Source organism: Paramisgurnus dabryanus, chromosome 24, assembly GCF_030506205.2.
Source record: "Paramisgurnus dabryanus chromosome 24, PD_genome_1.1, whole genome shotgun sequence".
Lineage (NCBI taxonomy): Eukaryota > Metazoa > Chordata > Actinopteri > Cypriniformes > Cobitidae > Paramisgurnus > Paramisgurnus dabryanus.
In genome coordinates, this window is record NC_133360.1 from 404,485 (window position 1) to 431,747 (window position 27,263).

General features: G+C 38.9%; 4 protein-coding genes across 6 annotated transcripts; 3 read left to right on the forward strand and 1 right to left on the reverse strand.

The window, feature by feature from the left end:
• The first annotated feature begins 375 nt into the window (after positions 1-375).
• On the forward strand, positions 376-5,415 carry gpr37l1a (G protein-coupled receptor 37 like 1a). The gene is made up of 2 exons (XM_065243151.2): positions 376-1,110; positions 3,065-5,415. Exons 1-2 carry the CDS (start codon positions 511-513, stop codon positions 3,977-3,979), a joined length of 1,515 nt encoding a protein of 504 aa, XP_065099223.1. The 5' UTR covers positions 376-510; the 3' UTR covers positions 3,980-5,415.
• A 6,884-nt stretch (positions 5,416-12,299) lies between these two features.
• Positions 12,300-16,871, reverse strand: arl8a (ADP-ribosylation factor-like 8A). The gene is made up of 7 exons (XM_065243152.2): positions 16,639-16,871; positions 14,959-15,039; positions 14,712-14,785; positions 14,539-14,632; positions 14,231-14,298; positions 14,076-14,146; positions 12,300-13,990 (listed from the first exon to the last, which is right to left on the reverse strand). The coding sequence occupies exons 1-7, from the start codon at positions 16,759-16,761 to the stop codon at positions 13,941-13,943; spliced, it is 561 nt and encodes a 186-aa protein (XP_065099224.1). The 5' UTR covers positions 16,762-16,871; the 3' UTR covers positions 12,300-13,940.
• A 797-nt stretch (positions 16,872-17,668) lies between these two features.
• On the forward strand, positions 17,669-21,148 carry c24h6orf89 (chromosome 24 C6orf89 homolog). Its single transcript, XM_065266199.2, has 8 exons — positions 17,669-17,796; positions 17,989-18,506; positions 18,597-18,762; positions 18,846-18,979; positions 19,305-19,423; positions 19,505-19,640; positions 19,732-19,855; positions 19,947-21,148. Exons 2-8 carry the CDS (start codon positions 18,318-18,320, stop codon positions 20,027-20,029), a joined length of 951 nt encoding a protein of 316 aa, XP_065122271.2. The 5' UTR covers positions 17,669-17,796; positions 17,989-18,317; the 3' UTR covers positions 20,030-21,148.
• Positions 21,149-21,991: 843 nt separating this feature from the next.
• On the forward strand, positions 21,992-26,985 carry znf76 (zinc finger protein 76). 3 transcript variants are annotated; one of them, XM_065266221.2, is made up of 14 exons: positions 21,992-22,049; positions 22,767-22,843; positions 22,997-23,083; positions 24,766-24,843; positions 24,931-25,061; positions 25,142-25,213; positions 25,288-25,404; positions 25,479-25,680; positions 25,754-25,933; positions 26,014-26,211; positions 26,296-26,384; positions 26,452-26,550; positions 26,624-26,728; positions 26,816-26,985. In XM_065266221.2, exons 2-14 carry the CDS (start codon positions 22,771-22,773, stop codon positions 26,897-26,899), a joined length of 1,515 nt encoding a protein of 504 aa, XP_065122293.2. In that variant the 5' UTR covers positions 21,992-22,049; positions 22,767-22,770; the 3' UTR covers positions 26,900-26,985. The 3 variants fall into 3 exon arrangements, with proteins under 3 accessions (XP_065122293.2, XP_065122292.2, XP_065122291.2); XM_065266220.2 differs by lacking the exon at positions 21,992-22,049 and adding an exon at positions 22,069-22,154; XM_065266219.2 differs by lacking the exon at positions 21,992-22,049 and having other exon boundaries at positions 22,397-22,843.
• The last annotated feature ends 278 nt before the right edge of the window (positions 26,986-27,263 follow it).

Genomic DNA, 27,263 nt, shown 5'->3' on the forward strand with positions numbered 1-27,263 from the left:
ATCAAAATACTTTCATCATATTTGTTTTCCTACTATGGAAGTGGCTTCAGTAATATATCAACATATTTATCTGTGTGTTCATCAGAAAAAAAAGAAATTCATACAGGTTTAGATCAACATGAGGATGAGAAAATGATTTTGTATGAAATGTGTCAAAAATCAGCATCCATTTGTTGGGGGATATTAAATACAAAATGTACTGTTTTACTGTTTAAAAGTGTGCTTTTTAGTGGGTAGTGTGGTATGACTTCAGCGCCCCCTTAAGCCAGTCTTATGCTTTGCACCTGTTACCTACCCCCCTTTTGCGCCCCTGCTGCCCACAAGGGGGCAGATTTTATTCCAGCGTCCCATCATGAATTCAGTGGAAAACTTTTATCAGAGCTGGAGACACCAGAGGAGCGCAAAACTTCATCTGACTTGAGATTCAAACTCTCTCTCTTCAACATCAGATCATAACCCGGAGCTCATCGCGTTATTTTAACAACTAACCCACTGTATTACTATCACATAATGATGTTTAGTTTATTATTTTGTCTGGTTTTATTCGTTGGGTCAGTGCAGTCGGATAAGCCGCGCGCACTGGAGATGAGTCTGATGGAGTCTTCCTCGCCCTCACTGGGTCACACGAGCTCCTCATCAGCCCATCATCATCATCATCATCACAGAGAGGAAGATAGTGAAGATCTCACGACACGAGCGCATCACTTCCAGAGAGTCCCACGCGGCTCAAAGCAGAAAGACCGACACGGCCATCGACAACCGAGACCCCATCCCGACCCGGACGGGTTCTTCACAACACCCAGAACTTTCAACGGGTCGCTGCGCGTGCACAACCCGTTATACCCCCTGACGGAGGAGTCGTACAGCGCGTACGCGGTGATGCTGCTGGCGCTTATCGTGTTCTCTGTGGGTATCGTGGGGAATCTCGCGCTCATGTGTATCGTGTGGCACAATTATTACCTGAAGAACACGTGGAACTGTGTGCTGGCCAGTCTGGCCTTGTGGGACTTCATGGTTCTGTTCTTCTGTCTGCCTGTGGTGATCTTCAATGAGCTGACCAAGAGAAGACTCATGGGTGATCTCTCATGCAGAATAGTGCCATACGTAGAGGTGTGTCATCCATCCATCCATATATCTGTCTGTGATCATATCTATCTCTCTTTCTGTCTGTCTATCTGTTCATCTGTCTGTCTGTCTACCCTGCTAAAAAAAACATTACAGAAAATTCCAATGGTTTTATTGGGATTTTTTATTGGTTCTAATGGAATATGGCCCAAAACACATTACAGTGTAGTGGTTTTAATGGTAAAAGCTAATTCTGTTTGTCTGTATGTTTTCTGTCTGTTGGTTTATATTTATATCTGTCTGTCTGTCTATCCATCTATCTATCTGGCTACTTGTTAGATCCAAGATATATCGAAATCCAAGCGAGGGGAAACCCCAGTCATATCGCAATTGAGTGTTGATCGCGATAGCAGAGTTGTGTTATTTTTCTATTACAAATACAAAGTTTTTTCATATCTGTCTGTCTATCTGTCTGTCTGTCTGTGCATCTATCATTAAATTGGCATGCATATGGCAATTTTTCACGATAACTTTTATATTTGCAAATTTACACTTTTTTTCTCGATCTGTCTGTCTGTCTGTCTGTTTGTCTTTCTGTCTGACTGACTGTGTTTGTCTATTCATGTCTGTCTGTCTGTCTATCTGTCTTTAAATTGATCATGCACGTGCATCTGTCTGTCTGTCTATCTATCATTTTATCTGTCTGTCTGTCTATGTGTGTGTTTTCTGTCTGTGTTGATTTATTTCTATATCTGTCTGTCTGTCCATCCATCTATCAGATCCAAGATATATTGAAAGTGGCATAGATATCATGCACATACATATAACATTTGCTTTTGATAACCGAGTTAGCATTAGGGTTATTTTTGTTTTTGTTGTTTTACAAATCTACAAGTGTTTTACCTTTCTATCTATGTGTCTGTCTATCTGTCCGTCCATCCATCTACCCAGGTGAAAAAGTAGTACACTTCCATAGTGTACTTAAAGTGATTTATTTTCGCACACTAATTTTGTACTTAATATACTAAAAATTCATCTTTAGTACTTCTTAAAATGTTCTTAAGATTATCTAAGTGTACTTCACTGTGCTATTTTGAGACACCATGAATATGAACTAAAATGTGCTAAAAATGTATTTAAAAAATTTACTTAGGTACCACTTATATTAAACTTGAACCCATCTTTGTATGAAAGTTGAGTTTAATACAAGTGTTAACTAAATAATTTTTTTTAATAAAGAGATAGTATGTTACAGTAAAAGTGCATTTAGTTCATATTCATGGTGTCTCAAAATAGCACAGTGAAGTACACTTAGATCATCTTAAGAATATCTTAAGAAGTACTAAAGATGAATTTTTTATTATATTAGGTACAAAATTAGTGTGCGAAAATAAATCACTTTAAGGACACTATGGAAGTGTACTACTTTTTCACCTGGGTATCTTTTAATTGGTGCAAATATCGTGTGTGTGCCTAACGCAATTACTTGTGATAACCGAAAGGTGGTTTTTGTATTCACATGGGTTTTTTTTCACATATCTGTCTGTTTTTCTGTCTGTCCATCTAGCCAACCTCCCATCCATCACACATGTCTTTCTGGACGATGCTAGTGTATTAAAATGTCTTGTTGTAATCAATCACAGTGTGTTGCAGTAGTTTGTTGAGTTTATTTGAAGGGTTGCTGTGTATAGCAGCAGCTCTTGTGATTGTGATGTAAATGAGACTTCTGGGTAATTAGCGGCACTAATCGCACTCATTAGCCTGTTGAATGAACCTTCAGTGGTAGTGTGTGTGTGTGTTTAAGGACATGAGTGTGTATACTGAGAGTGTGTTTGTGTGCTTGTCGACCTACATCTGCTCCTTAAAATGAATCTCTGTGTCATTTGATCTGACAGTGAAGGCATGGTAGTATAGTAATACTTTTGTAGAATCACCATGGTAACATCCAGCCCCAAAAATGTCGGCTTTGTGTTATTTAATGTTTGTTTATGTGTTTAAGGTGACATCACTCGGTGTGACCACGTTCTCTCTGTGCGCTCTCAGCATCGATCGTTTCCACACGGTGACCAGCATCCAGCCCCGTCCACGGCAGATCGAGCCTTGTCAGTCTATCCTGGCCAAACTATCTGTGATCTGGATCGGGTCTATGGTCCTGGCGGCTCCAGAGCTGCTGATGTGGCAGCTGGTACAGGAAGTTTCTCCTCGGACGGGTCTTCCGGTGGATTCCTGCAGTCAAGAGCCGTCTACGAACCTACCTGAGATGCTGTACTCGCTCGTGCTGACGTACCATCAGGCCAGAATGTGGTGGACCTTCGGCTGTTTCTTCTGTTTGCCTTTGCTCTTCACCGCCGCCTGTCAACTGCTCACACGACACGTGACGGATGAAAACGCCAAAACCAAACAGGCCCGACCATCATCAACCTCCTCTTCATCCACATCATCGTCTTCATCTCCTAAAAAACAGCAGCAGCGACGCGAGCGCCAGATGATGCATACGGTAGTGACGTTGGCGGTCGTGTACGCCGTGTGCAGTTTACCAGAAAACGCTTGGAATATCGTGCTAGCGTCCGCAGGCATCGAAGTGGGCGTGGCCACGCGGGCGTTACTGGCTCTCATTGGTCAGTTCCTGTTGTTTGTGCGAGCAGGTGCCACGCCCGTTTTGCTGTTGTGCCTTTGTCGATCTCTTGGACGAGGTTTCATGGACTGTTGCTGCTGTTGTTGCGATGAATGCATGCCTGACCCATCTTCTTCATCAACAGCATCATCTGGTACCACCAACGCTACGACTGTCTCATCCTTGCCTTCGTCTCCTGTATCCGTCAGGGAGGATAAGCTAAAGATAGTTTCAGGGGCAATGTTTTTTGATAAAGTTAAGGACGGTCCTGCTGAGCTGATCATCGGTACACCATGCTGAAAGCGCCAGAACTTTTCTTCTGTTCAGAATCTGCTGGGCTCCAGCACTGAAACAGTGATCATTTATCCAAACTGTGAATGATTTAAGCTTCACAGTTTACATTGTGATGGAATAGTTCACCCACTTCTGTGGAAAATCATTATTAGTTTGGATGCAACAATGTATTGGCCTATAATTGGTAGATAAACGCAATTTTCGGATGTCGAATTGGGTCACAAAGACAACAGAATTGAAGTTTGTATGCTCTGCACTTCTAAGATTTTAGAGCATAATAATTTGAACTAAGAGTAAAAGAAAAACTATCAGTATGTGTCAGTATTGGTAAATGACATTCTAATGGTGCGTTCACACCAGACGCAAATGAAGCGAATAAATTGCGCTCTTCACACGTAATTGGACACTTGAACATTTTGCGTCATTTGGGCATGAAATTCAGATGCAAATATGTCTATGCTATTTTTGCATTGACTTAAAACGTAAATCTTAGCTAACGCTTCATTCTCATCTGGTGTGAATGCTTCATGTCAATGTATGTCAATTTTAATATCCATAAATGTATGTACAGCAAATCACTTTAAATGTCATTTTTTTGTGTAATATAAGGTAGACGTTTATTTCTGGTTATACCACAGGTCTGTTGAATGCTTTATTTGATTGGTTGAGAAATGTTCCACAGGTGTTGATTATTTTTCTATAAACGCACACCTAACCTGTCAAATGTCTTATAATAACCACCAGAGAAATGTCTGTTGTAACCGTGGTATAAGAAGAATAATTGACTCCTGTCCTTTGAATTATTCGACAATAACGCACACCCATTGCGTAACTCCGCATGTGCCGCATTACCACCTTGGCTATGCATTATTTTCTAATAATTCAACGGCCCGTTGTCAGTTATTCCTTATGTAAAGTATTTTAAATGTCCATGTTTATAATAAATACAAAGCTTTGTATTTTATACGAATACATAAACTCAACAATTGTAACCAGGTGTAAATGTATTTGTTTTGTATTAATAACTAATAGTTTGTTTATGTGTAAATATTTTACTGCTGGATGGAAAGTCAAGCAAACTTGAAAACATTTCAATGCATTTTTTATGCACTTATTTTCGTCTTATTATTAAATCATCTGTCGTTTTTAAAGAACATTTATAGAGAATATGGATTGAGAAACGGCCTCTTCAGATGAACTTTTATGTCTGATCTGGATGATTATTATCAGACACACATATCAAAGACTGTCTGACTCTACGTCTGATGTCAATCTGCTGACCTGTGCCAGTTATAGGAAAATAATACACTTTTGCAACTTTAACATGTTATTTAGAGTATGATTATTATAATAGCTTATGAAGATGATGTAGCTGATCAGATTTTTTGTATCTTTTATACTTGGTCGCCTTCAGCCAATAAAAAAGATTTTGAAATCTTTTACAGTAGAGTATGCGAGTGATGTTAATGAATGTATGGTTATTTGTGTCTTTCACACAGAGTAAATAAGAGAGATGTAGTTTCTCAGGATTTTCCCTCCTACACTGGATTCTCATGAGGGGTCCAGCGGGGGCCCATAAGGACCTCATTGTTCCCGGCCCCCGCACTGTTGCTAAGCGCTCGACACACGCGGCTCTCAGCATTCACACTCCAAACAGCATCAGACGCGACATTCTCTCTGCATCAATGTGACGGTTGCCGTGGAAACAGAGGCCGTCTGCTGGCGGGACTCTGATGTGGGGTAGAGGGGCAGTTAAGTTGATCGGGGGTTAGAATGGGGTAACAAGTCATTTGGAGCGGATTATAAACGCATGCGCAGATAGACATCCAGTGTGCCGTTGGGTACGGTGATGCTAACTATATGAAAGTTCCACACATAATGGTGCGAATATTAAAGTTGTACACAAATATTATCAAATATTTCTGATAATGACATATTTTGTCTATTATGAAAAACTGTAGTTGGACAATTAAACAGAAAAGCTACGCATAAACGTATAGTTAGCGGTTAGCTAGACTACAATTTTCTATCAAACCTATACGGCAAAAACTACATTTCTCTGGCCAAAAATATGTTTTAAACACATGCTAAATACATTTTGTAGAAAGTAAAGCTTCATTACATATATTTTTGAACCTTTATATATATCAACATATATTTCTAACATTTGCAAAAAGTATATTTAATATATGCTAAATACAAGTTAATTTTATAAAGTATATTTGAAACTATATTTAATTTGAACCTTTTTAAACCTGTTATTTTTACAGGTTCGTAACAAAACGGTTTTTTTCATACTGACATGAATATATTTCCTTGGATTGAAATATACAGAGGCTAAATATATTAATGCTTTAAAATGTATTTATTTTAAAATATATTTCAAAATATACAAAAAAAAATGGCCAAAAAATATCTGTGAAAAAATATTTTTTGTAAACAGTTTCCGCAATATATTTCAGCAAATATATTTATCGGCCTTTTTTGGTATATTTTGAAATATATAAAAATGATATATTTTTGCCAAATAACTAAATAATTATTAATAAAAAAATATGTTAATGTATATGTATATGTATATGTACATAACATTAACTGTTAAATGTTATGTACATATAATTGTAAATATGTCAAACATACATACATATAAACATTACTATATTATTATAGTGTTTTAAGGCTAATATACACTGATCTGACAAATGCTAACAAACGCTGACAAACTTTCCTCAATTATAATGTCTGCATTTGTTGGATCAGCGTGAATCAAATGGGGATCCCTCAAGGGAGGTTTAGCTCACTTATTGGTTCAACTTTGTCCTCAAAATATAGTTAAGTAGACCCACATATTCACAAATAAAAGCTTGTTTTGTTGTGATCCACAAGCACACAGATGTGAATAAATGAATATAATCACTGTACGGGACAATAAGTTGCTTTCACTCATAAGTGGAAAATATGACGGGACTTAAATAAATCACAGCACTGAATGAACAATGGTAAAAGATGGTAAAATCTTTTTTTGTTTTGTTTTTAGGTTCTTTAAGAGAAGATGCTTCATAGAGAGAGAGAGACAGTGTGTTTGAGATGTGTGTTTTGTGTGGGAGCCAGCAGCTCAGTTTGTTTTGTTCTGAAACTCTGTGTGTGTGTGTGTGTGAAAGAGAGAGAAACAGAGAGAGAGAGAAAGAGATAGAAAGAAAGATTTTCTCTTTCACTATGGAAACGCAGTGATAGCTCATCTCCAGACCACTATGGGTTCAGCGGAACCGAACCATCAGCAGCACTGTGGGGTTTGACATCTCATCCACAGTAGCAGGAAGACCACGGGGTTCTGCTGTGATTCCCACTGACCCGACGATTCAGACCCGGTCGCCACGTCCTCTTAGACATCCGACATCTCCATGACAACCACTGAACTCTGACCTCTGCTCTTCTCACATCCTACCAGCTGAATAAAATAACACACACAAAGCCAGAGGCAAACGGGCCGATCCAAAACCAACAGCAGTTTAGAGGTCCAGCTATGAAACACACAGAAGATTGACTCTATAAAACCAACAACACACTGCCAGCACAGCTTGATCTCCTCTGTCTGTCTGTGTGTGTTTGTTAATAATGAGTTAGTGTGTTGGGTTAACACTACATTTGAATAGTTTCTGTGAAACTTGTGGAATAACCAGAATACCATTTCAGTGCTTACAGGGCCTTACTACATGGTTACAAAGGTGTTCTAAAGTAATATAGGGTGTTTTTAGGGTGTTGTGGGATGTTTTATGTGGTTTTTAGGGTGTTGTGTAATGTTTTATGTTGTTTTAAGGGTGTTGTGGGATGTTTTTTGTGGTTTTAAGGGTGTTGTGGGAGGTTTATGTGATTTTAAGGGTGTTGTGGGATGTTTTATGTGGTTTTAAGGGTGTTGTGGGATGTTTTATGTTGTTTTAATGGTGTTGTGGGATGTTTTATGTTGTTTTAAGGGTGTTGTGGGATGTTTTATGTTGTTTTTAGGGTGTTGTGGGATGTTTTTTGTGGTTTTAAGGGTGTTGTGGGAGGTTTATGTGATTTTAAGGGTGTTGTGGGATGTTTTATGTGGTTTTTAGGGTGTTGTGGGATGTTTTATGTTGTTTTAAGGGTGTTGTGGGATGTTTTATGTTGTTTTAATGGTGTTGTGGGATGTTTTATGTTGTTTTTAGGGTGTTGTGGGATGTTTTATGTTGTTTTTAGGGTGTTGTGGGAGGTTTAATGTGGTTTTAAGGGTGTTAGTGGGATGTTTCATGTGGTTTTAAGGGTGTTGTGGGAGGTTTATGTGATTTTAAGGGTGTTGTGGGATGTTTTATGTGGTTTTAAGGGTGTTGTGGGATGTTTTATGTTGTTTTAATGGTGTTGTGGGATGTTTTATGTTGTTTTTAGGGTGTTGTGGGATGTTTTATGTTGTTTTAATGGTGTTGTGGGATGTTTTATGTTGTTTTTAGGGTGTTGTGGGATGTTTTTTGTGGTTTTAAGGGTGTTGTGGGAGGTTTATGTGATTTTAAGGGTGTTGTGGGATGTTTTATGTGGTTTTAAGGGTGTTGTGGGATGTTTTATGTGGTTTTAAGGGTGTTGTGGGAGGTTTATGTGATTTTAAGGGTGTTGTGGGATGTTTTATGTGGTTTTAAGGGTGTTGTGGGATGTTTTATGTTGTTTTAATGGTGTTGTGGGATGTTTTATGTTGTTTTTAGGTTGTTGTGGGATGTTTTATGTTGTTTTAATGGTGTTGTGGGATGTTTTATGTTGTTTTTAGGGTGTTGTGGGATGTTTTATGTTGTTTTTAGAGTGTTGTGGGATGTTTTATGTTGTTTTAATGGTGTTGTGGGATGTTTTATGTTGTTTTTAGGGTGTTGTGGGATGTTTTTTGTGGTTTTAAGGGTGTTGTGGGAGGTTTATGTGATTTTAAGGGTGTTGTGGGATGTTTTATGTTGTTTTAAGGGTGTTGTGGGATGTTTTATGTTGTTTTTAGGGTGTTGTGGGATGTTTTTTGTGGTTTTAAGGGTGTTGTGGGAGGTTTATGTGATTTTAAGGGTGTTGTGGGATGTTTTATGTGGTTTTTAGGGTGTTGTGGGATGTTTTATGTTGTTTTAAGGGTGTTGTGGGATGTTTTATGTTGTTTTAATGGTGTTGTGGGATGTTTTATGTTGTTTTTAGGGTGTTGTGGGATGTTTTATGTTGTTTTTAGGGTGTTGTGGGAGGTTTAATGTGGTTTTAAGGGTGTTAGTGGGATGTTTCATGTGGTTTTAAGGGTGTTGTGGGAGGTTTATGTGATTTTAAGGGTGTTGTGGGATGTTTTATGTGGTTTTTAGGGTGTTGTGGGATGTTTTATGTTGTTTTAATGGTGTTGTGGGATGTTTTATGTTGTTTTTAGGGTGTTGTGGGATGTTTTTTGTGGTTTTAAGGGTGTTGTGGGAGGTTTATGTGATTTTAAGGGTGTTGTGGGATGTTTTATGTGGTTTTAAGGGTGTTGTGGGATGTTTTATGTGGTTTTAAGGGTGTTGTGGGAGGTTTATGTGATTTTAAGGGTGTTGTGGGATGTTTTATGTGGTTTTAAGGGTGTTGTGGGATGTTTTATGTTGTTTTAATGGTGTTGTGGGATGTTTTATGTTGTTTTTAGGTTGTTGTGGGATGTTTTATGTTGTTTTAATGGTGTTGTGGGATGTTTTATGTTGTTTTTAGGGTGTTGTGGGATGTTTTATGTTGTTTTTAGAGTGTTGTGGGATGTTTTATGTTGTTTTAATGGTGTTGTGGGATGTTTTATGTTGTTTTTAGGGTGTTGTGGGATGTTTTTTGTGGTTTTAAGGGTGTTGTGGGAGGTTTATGTGATTTTAAGGGTGTTGTGGGATGTTTTATGTGGTTTTTAGGGTGTTGTGGGATGTTTTATGTTGTTTTAAGGGTGTTGTGGGATGTTTTATGTTGTTTTAATGGTGTTGTGGGATGTTTTATGTTGTTTTTAGGGTGTTGTGGGATGTTTTATGTTGTTTTTAGGGTGTTGTGGGAGGTTTAATGTGGTTTTAAGGGTGTTAGTGGGATGTTTCATGTGGTTTTAAGGGTGTTGTGGGAGGTTTATGTGATTTTAAGGGTGTTGTGGGATGTTTTATGTGGTTTTAAGGGTGTTGTGGGATGTTTTATGTTGTTTTAATGGTGTTGTGGGATGTTTTATGTTGTTTTAAGGGTGTTGTGGGATGTTTTATGTTGTTTTTAGGGTGTTGTGGGATGTTTTATGTTGTTTTTAGGGTGTTGTGGGATGTTTTGTGTGGTTTTTAGGGTGTTGTGGGATGTTTTATGTGGTTTTAAGGGTGTTGTGGGAGGTTTATGTGATTTTAAGGGTGTTGTGGGATGTTTTATGTGGTTTTAAGGGTGTTGTGGGATGTTTTATGTTGTTTTAATGGTGTTGTGGGATGTTTTATGTTGTTTTTAGGTTGTTGTGGGATGTTTTATGTTGTTTTAATGGTGTTGTGGGATGTTTTATGTTGTTTTTAGGGTGTTGTGGGATGTTTTATGTTGTTTTTAGAGTGTTGTGGGATGTTTTATGTTGTTTTAATGGTGTTGTGGGATGTTTTATGTTGTTTTTAGGGTGTTGTGGGATGTTTTTTGTGGTTTTAAGGGTGTTGTGGGAGGTTTATGTGATTTTAAGGGTGTTGTGGGATGTTTTATGTGGTTTTTAGGGTGTTGTGGGATGTTTTATGTTGTTTTAAGGGTGTTGTGGGATGTTTTATGTTGTTTTAATGGTGTTGTGGGATGTTTTATGTTGTTTTTAGGGTGTTGTGGGATGTTTTATGTTGTTTTTAGGGTGTTGTGGGAGGTTTAATGTGGTTTTAAGGGTGTTAGTGGGATGTTTCATGTGGTTTTAAGGGTGTTGTGGGAGGTTTATGTGATTTTAAGGGTGTTGTGGGATGTTTTATGTGGTTTTAAGGGTGTTGTGGGATGTTTTATGTTGTTTTAATGGTGTTGTGGGATGTTTTATGTTGTTTTAAGGGTGTTGTGGGATGTTTTATGTTGTTTTTAGGGTGTTGTGGGATGTTTTATGTTGTTTTTAGGGTGTTGTGGGATGTTTTATGTTGTTTTTAGGGTGTTGTGGGAGGTTTAATGTGGTTTTAAGGGTGTTAGTGGGATGTTTTATGTGGTTTTTAGGGTGTTGTGGGAGGTTTATGTGGTTTTAAGGGTGTTGTGTGATGTTTTATGTGGTTTTTAGGGTGTTGTGGGATGTTTTATGTGGTTTTAAGGTTGTTGTGGGATGTTTTATGTTGTTTTAAGGGTATTGTGGGATGTTTTATGTGGTTTTTAGGATGTTGTGGGATGTTTTATGTGGTTTTTAGGGTGTTGTGGGAGGTTTAATGTGGTTTTAGGTTGATGTGGGATGTTTGGTGTTGTTTTAAGGGTGTTGTTTGATGTTTTATGTGGTTTTTAGGGTGTTGTGGGATGTTTTATGTGGTTTTAGCGTGTTGTGGGATGTTTTATGTGCTTTTTTAGGGTGTTGTGAGAGGTTTAATGTGGTTTTAACAGTGTTGTGGGATGTTGTATGTAATTCTTAGGATTTTTTGAAAGGTTTTAGGGTTTTGTGGGAGGTTTTTATGTGATTTTTAGAGCTTTGTAAGATGTTTTTATGTGGTTTTATTTCTTTAGAGGTTTTAAGACGTTGTGAGAGGTTTTAGGGTGTTGTGAGACGTTTTTACGGTGTTGTGGGAGGTTTTTATGTGGTTTTCAGGGTGCTATAAATCTCAATTAAAAATGACCCCTAAGACATTTAGTGTTAGATGTTAAATCAGAAGAAGTAACAATAACATTAATGTCTTTTCACCCCAACCTTGGTTCTGAGTCTGTATGTTAACATCACGACTCAGGGACACATTAACTTAATCTTTTACACAGATGGTAAATTATTACTCTACACACTTAACAATAGAGCAAACAGTTCTGATGAGTCAGTAACTGAATTCATTCATACTTTAAATCTCTAAGAGAAATATTTGTATCTGCTGACCTCTAGTGGAAATGATCTGACAAGAATATAAACACACTGACAACACACATGTGCACTGCTGACTGCATACTACACACTGTACATTATAAGTGTGGGAGAAACATTATGAAGAATATAATCCAAACATTTAAAACAATACTGCACTGCCATCATATGACTTTGTTGCACATTTAATGTTTACCTTATTTAAAAACAATAAAAACAAACATATTATGAGTCAAGAAAGAAAAGCTAAAAATCATTATTAATATTCATTCCTATTCTCTCTTCAAATTCTTTATTTTACAAGAGATTTCAAGTGAAAGAAAGAAACCGTTGGTGTGAGGGGGAAATCATTTCATTTTCATTTTTAAATAATCTGTAATAACAATAACAACATGTACAGTTATCACCGCCAGGACAAGAGAATAAAAAGATTTCAGAAGATGACAACTGCTTTAAAAAGTTACTTTCTGATAAAGAAGAAAATATGTTCAGTAGTGAATATAATAGGACTCGATCCTGTCACATGCCCATTAACTTCAGCATAATCATCCTGTAACTATGGCAACCTGCTCCATCCCAGAATGAACAAACTATTCAAACATTATGATCACTTAATGAGACATTAACATATAATTAATAAAACATATAATGACAGGTCTGTTATTTCTGCATTTGACCTCAATAATAAACAACACAAATTTAACATTGTTCAGAAAGGTCTTATAGATTTGTGTTATGGTACAGACAAGACTTACACAGAAATAAAAGTGTTTCATTAGTGGAGAAATTCTGTTAAACAACCAGATGAATATAAAATTATTACCAGTAGCAAAAGTTAACATAAAAAAACAGCGTTTTAAAAATTAAATATCCTAATCTATATGACTGATCCATGCACACTAACACACACACGCACACACACTCACAATCAAACACACACACACACACACAATACTTCTCTTCAGATTGCTGTGAACATGGGCGGGATTTACTTTTTAATTATTATTAATATTATTATTATTATAGTACGCTAATCACAACAGGACAAACACCAGAAGATTCAGAGGGGCTTCGGCTTTTGGTTTAACTTTCTATTTACACGATCCCGTTTAAAAACAATGCCAACAAAAATGAGTAAAAACATGCCAAAAAATAACAAAGTAATTAAAAATGTACAGGTACATATGTATCTAACAGACGAGCATTTGTTAACCATTATGATTCAGGCAAAATGTCGACACATGCAACAAAATAAAGTTAAAGCAAAATAATCAGGCACAAATAATGTACATCTGTCTCTCCCAAATATGAAAACCCTTGATAAAGATCAAATACTGACTGTCAGCAGGAGATACTGAGAATAGACTTCATCTCTGCTGTAATGAATAAATCGTTTAGATTAACATAAAGTCCCAAAAAATAAAGACGACCGGTGAGATGTGAACAGGACGGACGTGTGAAGATTCGACTGACACCGTTTCTCTATTGCATCTTGTCAGAGATCAAATCAATTGGATCCTGATGTGTTCTGCACATGCTCACCTTCCCAAAACTCAATACCATGGGAATGGTCACCATGACAACCAAATCATGTCATCTGACTAAAGGCCAGAAACCTTTTAATATCAATCAACAGAATGATTGCACCTATGATGTCACAGATTTGAAGATGACATCACATCTGCATATGTAACAGATCTGAGGATGACATCATAAGCTGTCATGACTTGTGACTTCAATTAAGGTGAGTTTCACAGGATTAGAGCGCCATCTGCTGGTCAGGTGTCAGTTAACAACAACACAGCCATCAGTCTGATGATGTTTGATCTGATCTCTGAACAAACATGCAACTGTAAAAAAACACGAGTAAAAAACCTTCAGACGGTGTAAATAATATCTGTTAGTTTATAAGAACAGCGAGAGGGGAGGATGAAATGGAGAACGATGCTGTTCATCCAATCAGACGTCTCCTCATCCTCAGCTCCGCCTGGTTCGCGAGTGCTGGATCAGCCACTGTAGTGTGATGTCTGCAATACAGAAGCACGGTCTTCAGAAACACCAGCCCAAAAATAACAAGAAATAAAGAAGAATTCAAATCTGTGAAGATCTTACCAATGTTGTCTTTCTCCTTGCAGGAAATTGAGTAACAGCAGATCTCTCGGTCCTGGATGGCTGACAGGTTCCTGCGGATCAGAAACATCTCATAACGTCTCACCAACATCTCAAACATCATGCAGAAGATTTCAGAAACAAAGCGATGAACTCACATTCGTTCAATCAGCTCCTTCTCATCCAGAGATCCAGGAAGATCTCGCTTGTTGCCCAAAACAAGAACCTGACAGAAGATATCAGAATAAAACTATCAGTATCTGTTCATCAAATATCCACATGTTCATTAAATCCTCTACAGGTTTCTTCAGCCATAAACACTGCTGGCTTAACACTACTGTTATTAAATTTTAAAACAGATATGAATCCATTAGATATCTGAGCTGTGCACTGACCATATATATCGACTTCAATGTAATAGAATAACTGGGAATACTGGGAATTATTTCTCATGTAGTGTACTCACAGGAATGCCCTGCAACTGTGGCTTATCTAACAAGTTGTGCAGCTCATTTTTAGACGCCTCAATTTTATCTGGATCAGCAGCGTCGACCATATACCTGAGAGAGAGAGAGAGACAGACATAAAATAAGAGCTTGTTTTTATTATAGTGATGATTAGTAATGCAGATATACTCACACTATAGCACTGACTCCACGACAGTATCGCTCCCACATACTCCTGAAACGCGGCTGTCCTCCGATATCCCACAACTATAACACAAACACACACCCATTAAATACTCCACTCTTCACACACACACACACACACACACACACACACACACACACACACACACACACACACACACACACACACACACACACACACACAAACACACACACACACACACAAACACACACACAAACACAAATGATCGACTCACTTTAATAGTGACGTTTCCCTTGGTGATCTTGCGCATGTTAAATCCGACTGTAGGGATCATGTCCTCACTGAACTGACCGGACTGTAGAGAGTGAGAGAGAGAGAGAGAGAGAGAGAGAGAGAGAGAGAGAGAGAGAGAGAGAGAGAGAGAAACAGTAAGTATTAACAACATCTTGAGACCCTACAGCAGGTACAGATGTGATTTAAAGCCTCTAAACTTCTGAATGTAAACCATTGATCTTCTAACAGTGTTTGTGTCTTTAGTATCACAGATCTGATTGGATAGAATCCCGGATGTCAATTGGTTAAGAGACTAGGTTTGCAGATTTTTGTTTTTGATTGACAGCTGTCATATACATCAGAGATGCTGCTCATTGAGTCTGGTCTAATGGTACTCTGTCCCACCTGATGATGGCGTATCTGATACATTGTGTCTGATTTGATGATTCTGTATGTGATACATTGTGTCTGATTTGAAAATGCTGTATCTAATGATGCCATGTCTGTTCTAATGATCCTGTGTCTGATCTGATGATCCTGTATCTGATGATGCTGTGACTGATCTGGTAATCCTGTATCTGATACATTGTGTCTGATCTGATGATGCTGTATCTGATACATTGTGTCTGATCTAATGATACTGTATCTGATGATGCTGTGACTGATCTGTGATTCTGTATGTGATACATTGTGTCTGATCAAATGATGCTGTGTCTGATCTGATGATGCTGTGTCTGATCTTCAGATGCTATTTCTGATACACTGTGTCTGATCTAATGATACTGTATCTGATGATGCTGTGACTGATCTGTGATTCTGTATGTGATACATTGTGTCTGATCTAATGATGCTGTGTCTGATCTGATGATGCTGTGTCTGATCTTCAAATGCTCTTTCTGATACACTGTGTCTGATCTAATGATGCTGTATCTGATGATGCTGTGACTGATTTGATGATGCTGTTTGTGATACATTGTGTCTGATCTGTTGATGCTGTATCCAATGATGCCATGTCTGATCTCATGATGTTGTATCTGATGATGCTGTGACTGTTCTAATGATCCTGTATATGATACATTGTGTCTGATTTGAAAATGCTGTATCTAATAATGCCATGTCTGATCTAATGATTATGTGTGTGATGATGCTGTGTCTGACCTAATGATGCTGTATGTAATACATTGTGTCTGATCTAATGATTCTGTATGTGATACATTGTGTCTGATTTGAAAATGCTGTATCTAATGATGCCATGTCTGATCTAATGATGCTGTGTCTGATCTGATGATCCTGTCTCTGATGATGCTGTGACTGTTCTAATGATCCTGTATATGACACATTGTGTCTGATCTGATCTGTTGCTGTATGTGATACATTTTGTCTGATTTGAAAATGCTGTATCTAATGATGCCATGTCTGATCTAATGATTCTGTGTGTGATCTGCTGGTTCTGTGTGTGACCTGATGATACTGTGTGTGATGATGCTATGTGTGACCGAATGATGCTGTATGCAATACATTGTGTCTGATCTAATGATTCTGTGTGTGATCTGATGAAAGTGTAAGTGATGGTGTCCGATCTTCTGATATTGTAATTGATGGTGTGTGATGTGTCTATAATAATGATCGGTAGGTTGCTCGGTTGCGGCCTACAGTAGAGTATAAAGAAACGCGCGATTACCGCGATGACGTTGACGAATGTGGTTTTCCCCGAGTACTGCAGTCCGACAAGCGTCAGCTCCATCTCCTCCTTCCAGAAGAGCGCCTTAAACCAATCCAACAGTTTATTAAATAACGCGATCATGATCGGCTGCGGGCTCGTGCTGTCAGGATCCGGATCTGATCTTCACTGCTCGTCCTTCCTCATTGGGTGGGGTTTCACATCCACGCACAGCTGATCCAAACAATGCGGGACACGAGCATGCGCGATCCACGCGGAGCGCCCCCTGCTGGATACGACGCTGGTGAGGTCATCGTTGTTAAAGCTGTGTTATTATTCATTTATGTAGTTATAGTTTATTTTTAAGCTTTTGTCAGCTATTATATGTTAATGTGTATGTACTTTCAAAGGATTCTGCTGAAAACACAACATTGTAAATATTGTGAAAATATTGTTGAAATCAATACACGTTTCTAGAAATGTTAATATAATATGCTGTGCTAAATATAATACAATATTAATAATATAATAATTACATTATAATATACTAGTGTTATTAATAATTTAAAAGTAAATTCAGTCATGTTTAGTTGTTCCTCATTTTTAAGTTTAAATCGTTTTTGGTTGCTATTTTTGCTTAATATTTAATAAAATGTAGGTTTATTATTCAAACGTAACAAACATCGCGGATGTAGGCATTTAAACTTGCTTTCAATTTTAACCTCTTATAATTCCCCTCTGCTTTTTTCTTGTGCAAGTATTATTTTTTACTTTTCTTCTAGTTGTTGATTCCTGTTTGATATTGTTAAAAATAAGTACAATGTACAATTTTATAAGTCTTTTGAAACTGTAGAAGGCTTTTAAACCTTATTTTATAATTGGGAACGCAACTTTCAGTTGTAATTACTGAATAATATAAAACAAATATTGGAATTAATTAACCTTAAAACACCTCAATCATGTATGATAGTAATAAACACTTAAATGTGGACTAGAATGAACCAGTTTATTCATTTATATTTTTTATGTTGAATGTTGAATGTGCCGCTGTGAATGAGAAGCTGAGTCGTCGCGCGGCTTAGGCAGTGCTAGTACAGTTAGCAAGAACGTGTGAGGAAAGTTTCTCGTAAAACATCTTAAAATTACACTACAGTCATCAGAAACCGTCCGGATGAGACAGTAAGATGTTTTTTATTGTATATTTAAGTGTTTGTGTACATTTATGAAGATATAACGTTAGGTCGCGTGTGTGACAGTTTTAGCTTTAACTGCTAATCAGATAATAAACACGGTCTAGATGTAAATGATAGTTATTGATTGTGATTAAGAGTGCAATAATGATTTCGTACTTCGCTTTAAAATCTCTTTCAGGACTCATCGATCATGAAGACAAACGCGTTCCCACGCGATTTAGGATAGAAGCGTCTGTCAAACATATAAACAACACACACACGCACTTCATATACACAAACACACAATCACACACCTGTCAGACATCACTCATTCACAAACACACGCCCATTAGCCGTCTGACGTCACGCACACTAAACATATTATAACATCTGTCATACACTCATTCAGGTGTACAACAAACAATATTATACACAGACAGACAGCTGTCACAGTGGATCTGCATTCACATGAGGATGATGATGATGAAGGACTGACTGCCCTGTGACACACACACACACACACACAACATGGGCTCGTCTCTGAGTGAACCTTGTATCTATGATAAGTTATCAGAGAGTATAGATATACTGCGACAGTCCGGTTATCGTTATGGGATGTCAGAGAGAGAGATTGAGAGATTCATCAAACAGGTTCTGGAGACGAATGAACCTCGTCGAGATCCACCACAGTTTCCCATCCTCAGAGCGACAGTCAAGGTACAAGAACCAATCAACACAATGAGATTATTTACATGAACGTGATTTATTTATTAATAAATAAGTTAAAAGAATGAAATGTTGCTTTAGTTTTTAGTTGCTGTTGGGGTTCTGTTGATCGCTGTTTTAGCGTTCACATACCCACAGAGTCCCCCCCTCCTCGGACCCCTGAGGGCCACAGGACACAACTGGTCGTCCCCTCTGAGTCACATCCGTCTGCTGTCACTGCCCATCGCTAAAAAATACAACCTGCACGGTGAGACGCTGAACACGCTTTGAGACGCTCTGTGCATATTTATCTCATCATTATCTCAACATGTAATGTGTGTGCGTGTGCAGGATTTCACCAGTGGTGGGTCGCAGCTCAGGTCAACTGCTCCGCCTGCGCAGACGTGACTGCAGTGCTGGAACTGACGGATGTGTTAAGCGAGTCTGCAGTAATGCACAGAGAAACACAACCCATACTACTGAAGGTACACATAGGGTTGCAAAATTACAGGAATTTTCAAGGCTGGAAACTTTCCATGGTAATTAACAGGAATATATGGGAATAAACTGGGAATTTGAAAAATTAGCACAGTTGCCTATAACAGGGAACTTGACTGTAGTTAAAATATCAAAACAAAAAGATTTAATGCAATTTCTAAATATTTCTGAATATTTCCAACAATTTCCCAGATTAAGTTCCCATGGAAAGTTTCTGCCCCTTTGCAACCCTAGGCAAACACAAGATGTCCATCATAGGTGTGTGTTTCTCTTCTGTTGGTGGTTCATAATTTGTGTGTTTGTGTGTTGAAGGGTGGAGAGTCTGTGTCTCAGCGTGTTTCTCAGCTGGATCAGTTTTCAAGAGATTCTCACTTCAGCGTTTTAAAGCAGGAGACAAACACACAATCACCCGCTAACATCAGTCTGATCTGGTAACTTCCTCACACTTTCATGAGATTTAAACGTCTCTTGGTTTTATTGTCTATCTGACTGACTGTCTGTTTCATCTTTAGGAGTTTCTCATCCAGTCGCAAAGAGACGATCTTCCAGTGGCTGTTTCCTGACGTTGAGCTCTGCCCCCTGCTGAACAACACAGGAACTACACTGCAACACTGTGAGCTGACCAACAACACGAGCTCTCAAAGCAGGGTCAGTGTTTGTGTGTGTCTGTGTGTGTGTGTCTCTGTGTTGAGTGAGCATGTGATTGTGGGTTGTTTAACTGGACAGGTTTGTGTTACAGAGAGAGCAGGTGATGGGTTGGCTGGTGGTTGCTGAGGGATCTCCAGCTGTTGGTGTTCGTCCTGTCCAACGATGTGAAAAACACTGCAGATCTTTTAACCTGTGGCTTGAGCCGGGAGATATGGGTGAGAGCGCGCACACACTGAGCATTCAACAACCTTCACAAATCTCGTTTTGATTTGGTAAAACAATCATCATCATATATATCTTCCACAGTCTACGCAGATCCACGCTACTGGATTACAGAGCTGTTCCCGGGGCAAGGTCAGAACGTTGTTTGTGACGTACCGGTGCTCTGAGGATCACCTCGCATGAACTTCTCTGTGCCAATGAGCTTCATTCGGTGTGAATGACACATTCCAGTCTCACGACCTCACTTCCTGAGATGCCGAACGTCACACGGAGATCTGGAGACGCACCTGAAACAGAGGAGGATCAGCTAATAATGCCTCTCACAGAGTCTCAGGGTCTTTATGAAGAAGAAGAAGAAGAAGAGTGTTTACCTGCGGATGTTCTCTCAGGTCTGGTTCTGATCCACAACCACTGACTGGAATATCAGGAAATCAGACGTTTAGAGTTTTCTTTATTTTGATACTCGGACACGAAGATTCAGAAGTGATTTATCTCAGTGATTTTTGTCTGTTGAGCTCCTGTGATGCAGATGTGATTTTGTTTCATTCTTCACACACACGCACACACACACACCGTTTTACGATTTGTGTTTACCCTGAACTTTAAAAAAACAAGAAGTTATTTTTTGCATGAAGATGAACAATTTAATTTCATTGTGACATCAGTTTGAGTCTTAAGTCTGTTTATTATAATGCCAAAGAAAACAGATGAGGTTTAATTAGTAAAGAATTCACATTTATTTTAATTGCGTCCTACAGGATGAAGACTTTTTACTATATTTGTGTATTTTCGTAATGTTGGGGGAATATGATTTCACGGCAAATAATCTACATGCTTTTGAACAACAAGCTTACTTTTCTTCATGCAAATATAATCGCTCATCCGCCGTTCCTGCTGATCAGCCAATCAAAGCACTTTAAATGTTTGTCATCAGCTGATGATGTCACATCCTGTTAGAACTCTTGTAGAGTCACATCTGTCTCAGTGTGTAACATGCAGGGTTAGGTTGATGTTGAACTAGTAGGGATTGCACACTTTTCTCAACCAATCAGAGACTGTTGAATGTCATGACATCATAACACGCCGTGTAATCAGACTGTACTGATGGTTAATCGGTTATAGTTTGGATAAATGATGTTTATTCTCTTGAGTTGAATCAGTGTAAATAATAATATTAATAAGATGTTTATGTGATGACTAATATGATTCAGAGATTTATGTTTTACTGTAGGATTTACACAGTAAACAAATGTTGCTGTTGATTAAACGATTTGTTTGATGTTTTATTCAGAATTTCAGAAATTTTTTTGTGTATTACTTTAGTTATAACTATTATTTAACATAAGAGTTTATAATTCATAATTCACTCTAAAGTCAAACTTCAAACAATATAAAAACATAAAAAAACATCACACTGATGTTAATTACCTTACTTTAAAATCACATCAAATAGGTTTATAATTAAATGTTGAATATTTTTAGGTTGTTGTTTTGATTTGGCTTCACGTGACTGTTCCATACTTCTTCAAACTTCCGCTTCCTGGTCATGTGCGCGAGCTAGCAGCGCAGAGAGAAGCTGATGTATGCGCGTGCCCGCAGCGAGTGTGATGCTGACAGCATGGGGCGCGCAGCGGCTCACACACAACATCACTCGATTCAATTTTGCATTGTTGTAAAGCAGCTTTACAGTAAATATTGTTTAGAAATAATAAAAATAAATGCTAGAAAAAAATAAAACACATACTAGAGTACACAGTGTTATAAAATGTCATTTATCACACGATTATTATATAATGTTTATTGAACTGACTTGAAATCTTGTTTTGCATTTATTTCTATTTTCTTTTGAATGTATTATTCATTAGAAACTAAACAGACTACTTTGTATGTAGTTAGCTGTAGACAACAACTGACTATTCTTTTTTTTGTTGTTTTTTTTAAGTCCAGTCCATGATGTAGAGATATGTATATTTCTATTTGTGGGTCTAATGTTACTTATAAATAACTTTATAATAAACATGTTTATTATTATATATAAGATAAAACTAAATAAACCCCTGATTCGCGTTGAGTATCATTATAGCACTGAGCCGAGCAGCGACGCCTGCAGGCCTCGTGTGTATCTGCAGTCGATGCAGTCGTCTGCGCAGATCTGCTGCGTGCGCGCGTGCCGAGCTGCTGGCGGTGGTGAGTATCCCAGACTGCGCTGCTGCTGATGATGCACGAGTGAATTGTGGGATAGTGGAGGACACACGCGCATTATTTCACTTGATAATGCTGCTCTAACTGCGCGTGTGTTAATATGTGTGTTTTACATGTGTGTTTGTGGCTGTCTGTGTGTGTGCGCGTGTATGTGATCCGAGGCATGTGGCCCTGCGCGTGTCTGTGTTTAACACAAAGCTACTGTGTTGACACTCATCATGTTATAATATTGTACTGTCATGAAATTAACATGATGCTTCAAGGTTATCCAAACATTACTATGGTACATGTAGAAGAAACACATCACATCATAGTAGTGTTAGTGTAGACAGAAACACGTGTATCTGACCAACAGCAGCACAGTTTAATGTCATCTGCTGTTTTGTTGGTTATTAAGTGTCTATTAATTGTTGTAACAGTGGACAAGTGTATCTGTGCTTAGTAACATCAGTCAAACTGACAGACTGTTCCTTAGCAACAGTGTCTCCTACAATTACTATGGTCATCTGGATGATGTGTTACCTAGCAACAAGTTCTGATAGTTGTGCATATTTACAAATAATAAATAGAGCATTCAGAAACATGATCTGAACATGGTGTTTATTAATGCACTGTCTCTATGATTATGCACATAAACTAACAGATGTTATATGTGACACACACACAGATGTTATATAATCACCCAGACTGTTTGTATTTCAGTGTTATGGAGGGTTTGGGTCTTCAGGCCGTGACTCTGGCTGACGGGTCGACTGCTTACATCCAACAGAGCGTCAACGGTGAGATTTACACTCAACACTTCAGCTTTCTTTACAGCAGGTTTTATTTATGAATGTGTCTCATAGATACACCAAAAGCCATAATGTCACGAGAATTTGTCATGAAGAAATTATCAATGGGCATGTCTATGATTTTGTGCTCTCGTGTGTTAGATGGGAGTGTACTGGAGGAGGGAAACACTGTTCAACTGGAGGACGGATCTACAGCGTTTATTCAACATATCACAGTACAACAGAAAGGTTTGTGTAACCCTGCGATCTCACATTAGATCACATCAGATCACATTAGATCACATCAGATCACATTAGATTACATCAGATCACATATCATGTCAGATCGTATCACATCAGATTACATTAGATCACAGCATGTCAGATCACATCGGATCAGCTCACATCAGATCACATTAGATCACATCATGCCAGATCAGGTCACATCAGATCACATCAGATAACATAAGATCACAACATGTAAGATCACATCTGATTAGCTCACATTAGATCACATCATACCAGATCAGGTCACATCAGATCACATTAGATCACATCAGCTCACATCAGATCACATTAGATCACATCATGCCAGATCAGGTCACATCAGATCACATCAGATAACATAAGATCACAACATGTAAGATCACATCTGATTAGCTCACATTAGATCACATCATACCAGATCAGGTCACATCAGATCACATTAGATCACATCAGATCACATCAGATCACATCAGATCACATATCATGTCAGATCATATCACATCAGATTACATTAGATCACAGCATGTCAGATCACATCAGATGACATCAGATCACATTAGATCACAACATGTCAGATCACATCGGATCAGCTCACATCAGATCACATCATACCAGATCAGGTCACATCAGATCACATATCATGTCAGATCGTATCACATCAGATTACATTAGATCACAGCATGTCAGATCACATCACATCAGATCACATTAGATCACATCCGATTACATTAGATCACAACATGTCAGATCACATCAGATCAGCTCACATCAGATCACATTAGATTACATCATACCAGATCGTATCACATCAGATCACATTCGATCACATCAGATCACATTAGATCACAACATGTCAGATCACATTAGATCAGCTCACATTAGATCACATCATACCAGATCAGGTCACATCAGATCACATTAGATCACATCAGATCATATTAGATCACATCAGATCACGTTAGATCACATCAGATCACATATCATGTCAGATTGTATCACATCAGATTACATTAGATCACAGCATGTCAGATCACATTAGATCAGGTCACATCAGATCACGTTAGATCACATTAGATCAAGTCACATCAGATCATGTCAGATCACATTAGATCACAGCATGTCAGATCACATCAGATCACGTTAGATCACATTAGATCAAGTCACATCAGATCATGTCAGATCACATTAGATCACAGCATGTCAGATCACATCAGATCAGGTCACATTAGATCACATCTTATCATGTCAGATCATATTGGATCAGGTCACATCAGATCCCATTAGATCAGGTCACATCAGATCATGTTAGATCACATTAGATCACAGCATTTCAGATCACATCAGATCAGGTCACATTAGATCACATCTTATCATGTCAGATCACATTGGATCAGGTCACATCAGATCCCGTTAGATCAGGTCACATCAGATCATGTCAGATCACATTAGATCACAGCATGTCAGATCACATCAGATCAGGTCACATTAGATCACATCTTATCATGTTAGATCACATCAGATCACATATCAGGTCACATCAGATCACGTTAGATCAGATCACATCAGATCATGTCAGATCCTATCACATCAGATCATGTCAGATCCTATCACATCAGATCAGAGTATGTTAAAAGACACTGATGAACCTGTGTGTGTTTGTGTAGAGTCAGTGGCGTTTGAGGACGGTCAGGCGGTGCAGCTCGAGGACGGATCAACCGCATACATTCATCACACACCCAAAGGTTTCACATTAACTCTATACACACACTTACATGATTCTCGTTTAAGTCTCTTACACGTGTTTGTCCTTTGACCTCTGCTTGAGACAGACGGTTACGACCCAAGCGCAGTAGAGGTGGTTCAGCTTGAGGATGGCAGTACCGCATACATCCACCATCCATCCTCACTGCAGACAGGTGGCGCTCTGGAGACGGATGTGACGGGGAACTTCAGCACCAAGGTGTGATGTCATAGAGAAACATCAGACAGTCATACTGGGGTTCAATGAGAGTAACTAATGTCTGATTTAATCTCATACAGACGATGACATCCGAGGGTGAGAATGATGAAAACACTGAGAACAGAAACAGAGCAGAACAGACCAACATACAGGTAAAGACAGACAGACAGATGATGTGATGGTGTATTAACTGATGTGATCATGATGTGTGTGTGTGTGTGTTTAGGTGATGTATGAAGGGAAGCTCTGGAGCTCCAGTAAAGTTCAACAGGTTGGTGAGAAAACGTTTCATTGTGGTCACACGGGCTGTGGACGATACTACACCACAGCACACCATCTAAAGGTACATTGACTTCCCACAATTCACAGCGCCAGACCCTTACAAACCATAGTTTGACATCTGTTTGTGTTGCACAGGTGCACGAGCGCTCTCACACAGGTGACCGGCCGTACAGGTGTGAGTTTCCCAGCTGCACTAAAGCCTTCGCCACCGGTTACGGTCTAAAGAGCCACCTGAGGACTCACACCGGAGAGAAACCATACAAATGTGCAGAGGACATGTGCTATAAAGCCTTCAAAACCTCGGGAGATCTCCAGAAACACCTGCGCACACACACAGGTAACATCACTCATGAGCTTTACATCCAGGAATGAGTGATGTGTTGACATCTCTCTCTCTCTCTCTCTATCAGGTGAGAAGCCCTTTAAATGTCCGTTCGAGGGCTGCGGACGTTCCTTCACGACCTCAAACATACGCAAGGTTCATACGCGCACACACACAGGCGAGAGGCCGTATCTCTGTCCCGAGCCCTCGTGTGGAAGAGCGTTTGCCAGCGCTACCAACTATAAGAACCACCTGAGGATTCACACAGGTAACACATATACACACATATACACACATACAGTGTTGTGTTGTGTGTAAGTCATGATGATGATGTTGTGCGTGTCTCAGGAGAGAAGCCTTATCTGTGTACAGTTCCTGGCTGTGGGAAGAGTTTTACCGAATATTCCAGTCTTTATAAACATCACGTGGTGCACACGCACTGTAAACCGTACACCTGCTGTCACTGCGGGAAAACTTACAGACAGACGTCCACGCTGGCCATGCACAAACGCACCGCACATGGAGACTTCGACACAACGGAAGACGGTGAGATTGTCCATTCCTGTTAATAAACACTACATTAATAACACATCAGCATCTCTCTTTATTTATTTGTGTGTGTAAATGCAGAAGTTTTCGACGGCTCGCTGCAGCCCATTGAGCAGAAGGTAAATGATGCTGAAGTTGCCATGGAAACAAGCCGCATCCTCACCTCACAGGTACTGTCTGTCTCTCTGTCAGAGGTCCTCGTGATCTTTCAGTGTGTAACAGCTAAATCACCCGCAGGTACTCAGCACAGCGGTCGCTATGGTAACCCAAGACGGAATCACTATCGATGGGCAGCCGCACGTCACCATGGTTACCGATGGCAAAGAGATGCAGCCGGTGGGTATTATCGGACGGCTGGTGATAGGTGCTTATCAGCGCTGGAATCGCTCATACTGTGTTCATCTTACAGGTTGCCATAGTAACGTCAGACGGCATCATGACGGAGGTGAACTCATCTCAGTACCAACAGGTGGCGTTGTTGGCCACGGAGAACGGCACACAGATCGCAGTACAGGTCTGTAACAGTGTGTGTCTCTCTCTCTCTCTCTCTGTGTGTGTACTGGTTTAACTGTGTCTATGTGTACTGGTTGTGTATAAACAGTTAGAAGACCAGCAGACTTTAGAAGAAGCGATTACCATGGCAACAGCAGCGATCCAGCAGAGCGGACTGACCTCGGATCAGTGAAGATCACAGAAGCCTCTGAATGTTTGTCACTGTGTTTTTTACCTGCTGCTGTATGTGTAGTAATAAAGATTAGTTTATATTTGTTATATGTTTGTGATGTCACCCATCACATGGTGAATTTTTACCAATTTTAGGTTTTGACACCACCGAGTGATCACGATTTTCAGGAACGGAATTTTGAGGAGTAACAGATTTATAGAGAGGCAATGAAAGTAAAAGCACAACAGTCAATTATTACAGGTAAAAGTCACTTTACTGTGGTAAAAGACTTATTTTAGTCATTATACGTGTTGTTGACCCCAAGAAATACACAACAGTTACAAACATTTAAATATTATTTCATTATCTGAACCTCATTTATTCA